This window comes from Pongo abelii, chromosome 12 (genome assembly GCF_028885655.2).
Source record: "Pongo abelii isolate AG06213 chromosome 12, NHGRI_mPonAbe1-v2.0_pri, whole genome shotgun sequence".
In the NCBI taxonomy this organism is placed as follows: domain Eukaryota; kingdom Metazoa; phylum Chordata; class Mammalia; order Primates; family Hominidae; genus Pongo; species Pongo abelii.
This window is the reverse complement of record NC_071997.2, coordinates 106,970,465-106,982,989: the sequence shown is the minus strand read 5'-3', so window position 1 is coordinate 106,982,989 and position 12,525 is coordinate 106,970,465. Positions and strand designations below refer to the sequence as shown.

Below are 12,525 nucleotides of genomic sequence, written 5' to 3'. Positions count from 1 at the left end.
TCAACCTGTGGAATCTGACACTGTCTCCAGATAGATAGATAGATAGATAGATAGATAGCATCAGAATGGAGTTGAATTACAGCAGTGGTCTCCAACCTTTCTGCATCAAGGACTGGTGTTGTGGAAGACAATTTTTTTCACTGAAGGGTCAGGGAGTGGGATGGTTTCAGACAAAACTGTTCCACCTCAGATCATCAGGCATTAGATTCTCATACAGAGTGCACGACCTAGATCCCTCACACGTGCAGTTCACAATAGAATACGCACTCCTATGAGAATCTAATGCCGCCACTGATCCGACAGGAGGCAGAACTCAGGCAGTCATGCTTGCTTTCCCACCAATCACCTCCAGCTGTGCAGCCAGGTTCCTAACGGGCCACAGACTAGAACTCTAATTGTTAAAGGACATCCAGCTGACGTCTGCTGGAGAATTGCTTGGTATGTGAGGAGAAACCTCCACACATCTGGTGTTAGAAGTATTTTACTTAATGTTGTATGAGAATAGGGAAAACACTTTGGTTTTTATTTTTCCCCCAATCTCTACTAGAATAGGCATTTAATGAATTTTTTAAACAGTATGGAAGGTCTAGAACAGCTAAAACCAAAAAGAAATACAGAAAGTTCCATGTGAGAATAAAGCCCTGTAACTCTAGGAAGTTCAACAAAGTATATAAAAAGGAGGCAGGTGGGTAGGTAGGTTAGAGCTTTCTAATGTTAGGCTCTACACAACCATTGGGCACAGTGATGACTACAGCTCAAAGCTAAAAAGGCAACACATATACACATGGACACAGTCACTGCCTACCAAGCATTCATTCCCCTTCAGCTGATAAATTTCCTTTGGGGAAAACTCTCTCCTCAATTCACCCGGCTTGAGCAAGCCATCTCAACCACACCTACAACTGGCCAATCATTTGACAAGCGTGATAATTCACGTATACTCATGTGGGCGAAGCCAAACCAATTAAGCCAAATCAGAATAAAGTCAGAGGCTCCTGCTTTAGTTCTTATCTCTCTTCAGACAGCTTGCAGAGTGCAGGTTGGGGGTGAAGTTATATATGATGAGGAGGGACTCTGACTGAGAATGAAGCCAAAAGAAAGTGGAGACATCAAACCCTGATGATGTCAACTGAGCTCCTGGATCCAGCCTGGGTTTCCTTAGAATTTTCAGTTACATAAGCTAATAAATTGTCTTACTCAAATTCATTTGAGTTGGTTTTCCTGTTTGTAAGTGAAAAGTTATTGATGAGTAAAGGTCCCTTTCTCAGTGCAGGAATTTGAAATTAGCAAGCTTGAAGGCCGGGCACAGTGGCTCACGCCTGTAATCCCAGCACTTTGGGAGGCTGAGGCGGGTGGATTACCTGAGGTCAGGAGTTTGAGACCAGCCTGGCCAATATGGTGAAACCCCATCTCTACTAAAAATACAAAAATTAGCTGGGCGTGGTGGTGGGCACCTGTAATCCCAGCTTCTTGAGAGGCTGAGACAGGAGAATCGCTTGAACCCAGGAAGCGGAGATTGTAGCAAACCAAGACTGCGCCACTGTACTCCAGCCTGGGCAACAGAGCGAGACTGTCAAAAGAAAGAAAGAAAGAAAAGAAAGAAATTAGCAAGCTTGTTATGTTAGAAAGAATATGGGCTTGGGAATTCAGTCAGATCTGGGTTCCTATACCGGTTCTGATACTATATGGGCAACACTGGGCAAGAAAATCCAATCTTCTGAACTTTGACTTTCTCCATTATAAAAAAGGAATAATAACCACAACTGTGAATTGTGGTAGAGAATGAAATGAGAATGTAATGTAAAGCATCTAGGCAGAATGCTCCAAAGAAACAATTATTATACAAATGTTATGAGGCTCCTTAAACAATTATTATACAAATGTTGTGGGGCTCTCCATCATAAAAAAGTATTTATCATTTTTACTAGAATTTCAGGTATATAATAGCCTATAGAAAAATATACATGTATTATTTTCCTAATTGTAATCATATTTCTTTTTCCTGTCTTTTTGTACTTATCTAACAAAACAAACAGCAATAAAAAATTATTAAATGGTATTCACCCCAACTGTGAATTGTGGGAGAGAATGAAATGAGAATGTAATGTAAAGCATCTAAGCAGAATGCTCCAAAGAAACAATTATTATACAAATGTTGTGGGGCTCCTTAAAACACTAAAAGTCATTTTATTTATTTATTATTTTATTTTATTTTATTTTTTGAGACAAAGTCTCACTCTGTCGCCCAGCCTGGAGTGCAGTGGCGAGATTTTGGCTCACTGCAACCTCCGCCTCCCGGGTTCAAGCAATTCTCTTGCCTCAGCCTCCCGAGTAGCTGGGACTACAGGCACACGCCGCTACACCCTGGCTAATTTTTTGCATTTTAGTAGAGGTGGGGTTTCACTGTGTTGCCCAGGCTGGTTGCAAACTCCTGAGCTCAGGCAATCTGCCCACCTCGGCCTTCTAAAATGTTGGGATTACAGGCTTGAGCCACCACACCTGGCCAGAAGTCATTTTAATTTCGTTCTTTCAAGATAAGATTATCATCAAGAATAAAAAATAAAGTTACTTCTCTGATCTACCTATAGTTAGTTATAGATTAGTTTTTAAAAAATGTATTGGGTACAGGTTTCAAAATATTACCTCTTCCTGAAAATAAGCTCTTCAAGAACAGAATTCTGTCCCTATGATTCAAATGTGGTCACTTTCTGTTTTTTCTTTCTAAATGACTCCCCAACAAAATATTTACCTTCAAAGTATATACTCCCATTCTACCTGGAACCTTATAGAAGATGCCCTCTTCACCTCTGGAGTTTGTGTGAAGCATCGCATTCAGGCATGCAAGAGGAGAAGTCCCACTGCAAAACAAAGAAGAGATGTGATGAGGAACACAACGATTAATTTCTGTCTCTGAATATCCCATGTAACACTTACTCAAAATAAAATTAATTAGTCAATACTCCTTTGACTTAAACATATCTTATAAACTATAAAAAGTCTACCAATATAGAAAGGGGCTGCCATGGAGAAAATGGATGTAAAAATCATTCCCATGTATCTATAAAATAGTAATTCCTTAATGCTGATCCAGTATCTAACATTTAAGTCAAGAAAAATACAGAAGTATTACAAACATATTTTGTAAACATTCTATTTAGCACAAGCTTTACAAATTTCCAGAGGTAAAATGAAAAAAAAAGAACACACACAAACACACACAGATTCAAATAAACAGTAATAATTCCATTGCATACTGCTGCACCAGACTGAATCTTAATTGTGAAACTAACACACTGCCATCGTCTCTTGTATTCAAACCTATCATGAGATCACTTAAAAAGTTATTAAGTAGGCTTCTGAATATTTATTTTATATGTAACAACTTGGTTAAATGTTTATTAATTCTAATATATATTTATCATCTTTACTAGAATTTCAGGTATATAATAATATATAGAAATATATATTATTTCTATATATTATATATAATATATAATATATATTAATTTCTATAAATTAATAATATATAGAAAAATATACATGTATTATTTTCCTAATTGTAATCATATTTAATTTTCCTGTTTTTCACCTAACAAAACAGCAATACAAAATTATTAAATTGGTATTCTTGATTTGTCCCTCTCCTTTTTTTTTTTTTTTTTTTTGAGACAGGGTCTCACTCTGTCACCCAGGATGGAGGACAGTGGCATGAACATGGCTCACTGCAGCCTCAACCTCTTGGGCTCAAGTATCCTCCCACCTTGGCCTCCCAAAGCGACTGGATTACAGGCGTGAGGCACCATGCCTGGCCTGTGCCTTTCTTAAGAGAATAGCACCAATATTTCACCAGTGAGCCCGATGTTGGCTTTTTGTTTAAAATAATTAGTCACATATTAAGAAAGAAGAAAAAGAGCTATAAATTAGATGTATGCTTTTTTACATACACCAAATGGAATCATACGCATTAAAGAGTTAGTATAGGCCAGGCGCAGTGGCTCACGCCTGTAATCCCAACAGTTTGGGAGGCTGAGGCGGGTGGATCACCTGAGGTCAGGAGTTCGAGACCAGCCTGGCCAACACGGTGAAACCCCGTCTCTACTACAAATACAAAAATTAGCCAGGGGTGGTGGCGCGCCTATAATCCCGGCTACTTAGGAGGCTGAGGCAGGAGAATCATTTAAACCTGGGAGGCGGAGGCTGCAATGAGGCAAGATCGTGCCACTGCACTCCAGCCTGGGTGACAGGAGGAGACTCGGTCTCCAAAGGAAAAAAAAAAAAAAAAAAGAGTTCAGTATAAAATATCAAATTATAAATTGACTAGCATAAAATTAAATAAAATGTTTATCTCTGATAATTAACCTTTAGTTTTTATATAACAGGAATTATAAAAAGACCAAGAAGTTGGCCCGGACAGCCTGGGGGACACAGTGAGACTCGATTAAACAAACAAACAAACAAACAAACAAACAAAAAACCAAGAAGTTGGATAATATTTAAATAAGAGCTTCGAAATAAGAACAGTATTAAAATATAGAACACAAAAGTACAGTAGTAGGAAAAATATTGTTAAAAATCAAATATTAGCATAAGATTAAGAGCTGTAGTATCAGGTTGGTGCAAAACCACAATTAATTTTGCACCAACCAAATATTTTTAAATAGTGCTATAATACTTGAAGACAATGTTTCTACATTTAAGGAAAATAACAAAATCATTAGATAAAATATCATACTTCACATAAGAAAAAATAGGTAGCAAGCAAACACGTAGAAAGTTCATATGGAAGCAATTAAATGGAAACAGTGGTCTGGAGTCTCTGGAGATGTGTGGCATCCTTAAATGGTTTTTAAAAATTTATCACAATACCTGAGGTTTAAGGCAGCTTAACCCCACATTTCCAGCTCTTTTCCCTCTCAGTTTTCTGTTGATGCTACTCAATAACCAAAAATAAGCCTACTAGAAGAGGCTGTTGGATTCTTAGTCTATCTAAAGAGTTATCTGCTGGGAAGAGCTGGGACGTGAGTCCACTGTCTCCTGGTACTGTGAAAGTGTCCAGGGTTGAAAATACAGAAAAGGTTTTCATCCCCCCAAAACATTGGTGAACAATAACAAAGGAAAGAAAAGCCTTTTGCAGAAGAAACTGTTGAGCATTTCCAAGTTGATTTCCATAGTTACGTTTATCTAATTTGGATTTCCATGTTAAAAATGTATATAATGTAATTCTAATCAGGATCCCAAGGTTTCTATCAAATAAACATATAAAAATTGCCAAGAAATTTCCAGGAAAAAAATGATGGGAGACTTGCTTAAAAAGATATTAACATGTACTCTTAGCCACTATTATTGAAGTAGTATGTTTCTGAGAGAAAAAAAATCACCAAATGAATACCCTCATAGACTGTTGGTGGAAGAAACCAGAAAATGCAGAGACAGATCATAATTTAAAAGGTATCATTTATGTTTAGTAGGAAAAACATGAGGTCATGCCATAGTCCCCTGTAGTTTGACTACCTGGCTTCTGTTCCCGCTTCTTTGGAGACAGTACCCAAAAATTTCCTGTGAAACAAAACTTTTCTCACTTTCAGTCATGTGGTTGAGAGGGACTTAATCCCACGCCCACCCCAGGGGTAAATCCTAACTGCTTTAAATTAATCAGCTTTTACACCCACACACCCACACACCCACACACCCACACACACACACACCCACTCTCCACCCCAAAGAACAGATACATGACTTAGGGCCAAAAATCTACGGAGCTATTTACTTGGGTATATGAGGGGGAAAAAAAAAAAACCAAAACTTGTTCTCCAGGGACAAGGGATCCTTTCTCTTCCCTTGTGTGGTATTAGGAAGCAAGGCCTAAAACATTCACAGTCATTGTGTGACCACAAAGGAAAAATCTGGAATTAGAATGGCACAACATACAAGACAGACTGAGGAGTGACACAGTACTAATCATAAGGAGAAATCCAACACCAAAAAGGGCAGAACTGAGAAAAGTCAGGAAACAAATTTGTTTTGTTTTTGAGACAGTCTCACTCTATCCCCCAGGCTGGAGTGCAATGGTGCAATCTCGGCTCACTGCAACCTTCATCTCCTGGGTTCAAGAGATTCTCATGCTCAGCCTCCCATGTAGCTGGGATTACACATGCCTGCCACCACACCCTGGTAATTTTTGTATTTTTAGTAGAGATGGGGTTTCACCGTGTTGGCCAGGCTGGTCTCGAACTCCTGACCTCAGGTGATCTGCCCACCTCAGCTTCCCAGAGTGCTGGGATTACAGGTGTGAGCCACTGCACCTGGCCAAAATTTTTAAAGTAGTATTACTTTTGCCTGTATCAAGCCTTTTTTGTTTTGTTTTTTGGAGGGACCTGTTCTTTATTTCAAAAAGACACTTGTGTCAATATTTGGTATCAAAACAGTTGCACTATTCATTTGTCCTTCTCCCAATTGGCCCCAAAGAGACCACATCAAAGAAGTGTACATTTTAAGCCAATAAGCTGCAGGATGTACACCTAACAGACCTCATTGAAACCTTACCAGAAAATGGGGATTGGGTAGGGAAAGAAACTTTAAAAGATCAGCAAACTGCCAGCCCACACACTGTACAGGTTGTCACAGCCAGACAGGGTGGCCAGTGTGCCACAAACCCAAAGAAGCAAAGCTTCAAAATAATAAAAAACTGTAAAAGTTTTGTACATAAGCTATTCAAGATTTCTCCGACACAAAGTACAATGAGATAGCAATTTTAGAGAGAGCAGCTTCAAACCCAGAAAAGGATAATGAGATGAGTTTCATATGGCTAAATCAGTGGCAAAACATAATCTTTCAAGGAGGGAGGATAGCAATTAAGTAGTCACCTCAACATAAGGGGCACATGATCCATTCTGTAGGCAGTTGAGAGGGGGTAGAGATGGGACAAAAATTTAGTTTCAGAGGTCTTACCATTTTAATTTGGTCACTTCTAATGAAAAAAAAAAATAGAAATAACATTGTCCAAAGATATCTTAAAGCTGAAAACCTGAAAAGCACATTTTTGTTTTGTTTTTGTTGTTGTTTGGCTAACTCCTCCTGGAATCACCTTTCTGGTTTGGGGGGTACCTTTTACAGAGCAATGAGGTTTCCCATAGTGGATTCTTTCCCTGGGCTCTGTTTGGCTCTATACCTTTTCCTCTTCTCTATGGAAAGGGCAATATGCATTAAGCTGAAAAGTCACCTTCCAAAAGTGAAAAAGGAATAGATTGCTGCTTCAGAGCTGTGGAATTATTTGGAATGTTTTACAAATGGTTGCTACAAAACAACACAAAAGGTATTACAAAATGTGTACATCACAACATGCTTTTAAAGGCATTATGCATTGTGCTCACATTCCCTTAAGTGTTGTTCCCAAAGGTGCACAGCCTCTAGCCCAGCTGGAATCTCCGGGAAGAGGCAGAGACAGTTTAGCAAAAAAGACACAGGGGATGTGGGGGCAGCGAAAGGAGAAAGCAGCCTTCCAGTTAAAGATCAGCCCTCAGTTAAAGGTCAGCTTCAGGCAGGCTGGCCTCAGATGGAATCAGGGTCAAAGGGAGGAGCAGCAGCAGGGTGAGACTGGGGTGCTCTACATCTCATTCAGGTCAAGCAGAGTCTGGTCCAGCATCCTTTGTGTACAGAGTGCTCCTCTTTGGTACATTTTCAGTTTATCTTCCAAGTCATCAGTTGTCTTTTCCAGCTTGGCTACTGATCTCTCAGCAAACTCAGCACCTCCTTGAGTTTATCAGTAAGAATCTTGATCTCTTCCACATATTTGTCTTCTTTTTGAGAGTACTTTTCTTCAGCATCACTCAGACACTTCAGGTTCTGGTCCATCAGTCTGATCTGCTCATCCATCTCTCGGCAATGGGACTCTGCCAGCTCAGCTCATTCCTCTGTGAGTTCCAAGTCTCCTTCAATGATCACCAACTTACGAGCCACCTCTTCATACTTCCTATCTGCCTATTCTGCAATGTGTTTAGCTTCTTTGAGTTGGATTTCCTGGAATTCCATCTTTTAAGGTCCAGTTTTCAATAACCTTCATATCTCTCTCACTCTCATCAGTAGCTTTTTCCGCTTCTTCCAGCTTTTGCAGGGCAGTGGCCACGCGCTCCTAATCACAGTCCAGCTCCTCTTCAACCAGCTGGATCCTATGGTTCAAGGAGGCCACCTCAGCCTCAGCCTGTTCCTGGGCGCGCCTTTCTCCCTCAACTTCTCACTGGAGATGCTCAGCTCTCTCCTCTGCATCATCTGCCTGCTGCTGCAGAACCTGGATCTTGTACTTCACCGCCTCAATAGTGGTGATCCCAGCCATGGTGCCCACCCAGCTACTACTCACACTCCAGATCCTGCCTCCTCTGCTCAGCGTTGCAGCTGCTTCTCACCATTGTATCAAGTCTTGCCTTGAGCCAGTACTACCTTTGGAATTTTGTTGAGATTTAAGTCACAAGAAGCTGAAAAAGTCCTAAACAAAACAGTTTAATAGTGCCAGAATATCTCATACATCTGGGGGGGATGTGCACACAGTATATACAAAAACATATTCCAAATGAATTAAAAGCCAAAGGCAAAATATAAAAGATTAAAAGAAAATAGTATAATCCTCTAGGCACTGTGGCTCATGCCTGTAATCCAAGCACTTTGGGAGGCTGAGGTAGGTGGATCTCTTGAGCCTAGCCTGAGCAACTCCTGTCTCTACAAAAAATACAAAAATACAAAAAAAAAAAAAAAAAAAAACAGCCATGCATTGTGGCACACGCCTGTAGTACCGGCTACTTTGGAGGCTGAGGAGGGAAGATCACCTGAGCCCAGGAAGTTGAGGCTGCAGTGAGCCATGATCACACCACTGCACTCTAGCCTGGGCAACAGAGTGAGACCATGGCTTAATAAATAAATAAATAAATAACAAAAGAAAACAGTATAACCTAGAAGACAGAGAAAACTTTCCACAAAGGAGAAAAACCCAAAAACCACCAAAGAAAGAAACATATTGACTGTATAAAATAAAAATTTCTACACAGGAAAAAAATAAAAACAACAGAACTACAGAAAATATATGAAGCTAGAATAATTAACTGCAAAACATATGGCAGACAAAAGATTAATAGCCCTAAGAAGATATTCTTTTAAGAAAACAAACAGCTCATTAGAAAAAAATGGAAAAAGGACATGAACAAATGATTCACAAACCATAAATGTAAATTACCAATAAAATGTATAATAAGAAGCTCAAACTTAACAGTGGTTATAAAAAGGCAAATTAAATCAAGATGCCATTGGTCAGATGGAAAGAAATAAAATGACCCAAGCCACAGTTAACAGTTTTATGCCAATGTCAATTTCCTGGTTTGATATAATATGTATTTATATTTGTATTTATTTATATTTTTTTGAAATGGAGTCTCACTGTCACCAAGGCTGGAGTACAGTGGTGCGACCTTGGCTCACTGTAACCTCCGCCTCCCGGATTCAAGCCATTCTCCTGCCTCAGCCTCCCGAGTAGCTGGGATTAGAGGCACACACCACCACACCCAGCTAATTTTTGTATTTTTAGTAGATGGCGTTTCACCATGTTGGCTAGGCTGGTCTTGAACTCCTCCTGACCTCAAGTGATCCACACGCCTCAGCCTCCCAAAGTGCTGGGATTATAGGTGTCAGCCACCGCGCCTGGCCTGATATTGTACTATATTTACATAAGATATTACCATTAAAGGAAACTGGATAAAGTGTACATGGGACCCTAGGTACTATTTTTGCAATTTCCTGTGAGTCTATAATTATTTAAAAAAAAAAAAAAAAGGCTGGGTGCAGTGGCTCACATCTGTAATCCCAGCACTTTGGGAGGCTGAGGCAGGTGGATTACCTGAAGGTCAGGAGTTCAAGACCAGCCTGGCCAACATGGTGAAACCCCGTTTCTACTAAAAATATAAAAAATTAGCTGGGTATGGTGGCGGGCGCCTGTAATCCCAGCTACTTGGGAGGCTGAGGCAGGAGAATCTCTTGAAACTGGGAGGTGGAAGTTGCAATGAGCCGAGACCGTGCCATTGCACTCCAGCCTGGGCAACAGGCTGTGAAATTTAATCTCCAAACAACAACAGTAACAAAAAAATGGATTGATAAAATCCATTGCTGACAAGGTTATGGGCAAACAGGCACTTTATAGACTGTTGAGAGGACAGAAAATTGCTGCCTTTTCCCACATTACTCAATTCTGCCTTAGGAAAGTAATATGCAAATACCCATTAAAACTAAATTACTTGGGACCACTGATGCAACAATCCCACTTGAATCTGTCCTACAAAACCAAGGCCGAAGGACTTAGGGACAAAATGTGCAAGGATTTACTCCATCATTGAAAGCATCAAAGCACTGAAAAATGACCTCAAACTCCATTAAGAAGAGAATGTTGACTATGATAATAAAGTAACCAACAGGATAGAAATCAACAACAGCCATGTTGGCAGCTAAAAGAGTGCTAAGTTTCAGAAAGCATTTTGTTTAGTCCTCACAACAATCTATGAGGTGAGCAAAATTATTACACTGTTTTTACAAATGAAGAAACTGTAGGTTTTCAATAAGCTGTTCAAGATCATATTATCAATAATGGTGAAGTCAAGATTCCAGTAACAAGAAGGAAAAGAGAAACAGAACTAGAAAGAGATTACTTTAAAAAGGACATAAAACCCAGAAAAAAAACATTTTCAATAAGCTACCTCATAAATTTACCCCAATTAATGGTATTCAGTTCCAATATTAAGTACCTTCTCTGTTTAGGGCAGTAAACTAGGATTAGTGGATCCACACAGGGAAGCTTTCTTAGCTCAGAATCTAATAGAGAAGATAGGCAAGGGAGCAAACAGCCACACCACACTGTGACCAGTGCTATTAATATAAACTCAGGTCCACAGTCTCTGATCTAAAACACTTAGGCCAAATGTTTCAGACATAAGATTTTTTTGGATTTTAAAAAGGTAACATGATATGCCATAAATGATATGACACTGCCATGGAGATTAGGGACAGCATCCCATAACCAAACACAATGAAACATATGAATACTCACACTAAGAGGGATAAATAAAGATTATATACAGTCTCATGTCAGTTCAAGAGAACTGTTGTTGTCAAGTGAGTTTGGTGCTAAATGTATGAGGAAACTTAGTTTTCCAACCACTGCGGATACTGTAATTATGGGTAGGAGACTGCAAAAGTGTGTACATAAAGTGCTTTAAGTCAGAGAGAAAAAAAATCAGTCCAGTCTGGCTTAGTGCTTAGAAAAGTAACAACAACAAATAACAACAAAACAGTCATTAAAGTGAAACCTATAAAATGAAAGTAAATGGCACACACATCTGGTGAAAAGATGTGGTAAGAATAACTACAAACTGTCGGCTGGGCGCAGTGGTTCACGCCTGTAATTCCAGCACTTTGGGAGGCCGAGGCAGGCAGATCATGAGGTCAGGAGATCGAGACCATCCTGGCTAACACGGTGAAACCCTAACTCTACTAAAAATACCAAAAATTAGCCAGGCATGGTGGCGGGTGCCTGTAATCTTAGCTACTCAGGAGGCTGAGGCAGGAGAATGGCGTGAACCCGGGAGGCGGAGGTTGCAGTGAGCCGAAATCGCACCACTGCACTCCAGCCTGGGCGACAGAGCAAGACTCTGTCTCAAAAAAGAAAAGAAAAAAAAAAAAAAGAATAACTACAAACTGTCATAATATTTTCCTTGCAAATCTGGATATAATTTTCTTCGAAGGAAACAAAGTTTTGAAAAACCTACAAGATATACAGGACACAGTACCATTTAAAACAAAATTTAGACATGATCTCAAGAAAATACAAAAAGTCAAAGAATCCAGGCAGTTTATTTTTATGAATAATAAAGCAATAGCAGAGAAGCAAAATAGGACACACTACCCATGATGGCTGGAATATGTCTTCATGGGAAGGTAGAGCTCCAGAATTCTATAATTAAATACAAATGAATGACTTGAAGAAATAAGACATCATCTGCATGGGTGATAAAACCATAGTACTGAGATCAATACCAACTTAAAAGTTCAAGTAAATTCAATAGGGTAAGTATTAACACCCGAAGCAACTGTAGTAAGAACCACCTTAAAGATTATGTAACTATCACACAACAAGTCAGCTTCTAATTTTTCTTGTCCATGCTCAAGAGATTGGGGTTGAAGAGGTAGGGATTATTTCAAGGAAAGGAACAAGTGCAGTGCTATAATTTTATGTGGTAAGCATGTAAGCAAACATACTAATATGTTTTGTACATAAGGCCCAAAGAACTAAAATGACTTTGATCATATTACCAATGGCCCTTTTTAGTTCTCTCTGTAATAAAAGCTAGCAGTAGCTAGTAGGGCTAAGAGAGCAGAAGTCAATAATTGCACTGCTTAGATGAAGCAAATATAGCAATTAATGAAAGGAGTCATCACTGCATGGTAAAAGAGCCAGATTTAATGATTCATACCAATCTGAATACAGACCTGACTGTA

At 39.4% G+C, this 12,525-nt stretch overlaps 1 protein-coding gene and 1 pseudogene across 1 annotated transcript in view; both read right to left on the bottom strand.

Annotated features, from left to right (window-relative positions):
• Nucleotides 1-12,525, bottom strand: part of ASXL2 (ASXL transcriptional regulator 2) — a 146,070-nt gene that overhangs the window by 69,769 nt on the left and 63,776 nt on the right. Inside the window, exon 3 of the mRNA XM_024242310.3 lies at nt 2,750-2,858. Within this exon, the coding sequence (XP_024098078.1) occupies nt 2,750-2,858 (109 nt within the window). The remainder of the gene's footprint in view (nt 1-2,749; nt 2,859-12,525) is intronic.
• LOC129057731 (tropomyosin alpha-3 chain-like) lies at nt 6,308-8,676 on the bottom strand (annotated as a pseudogene).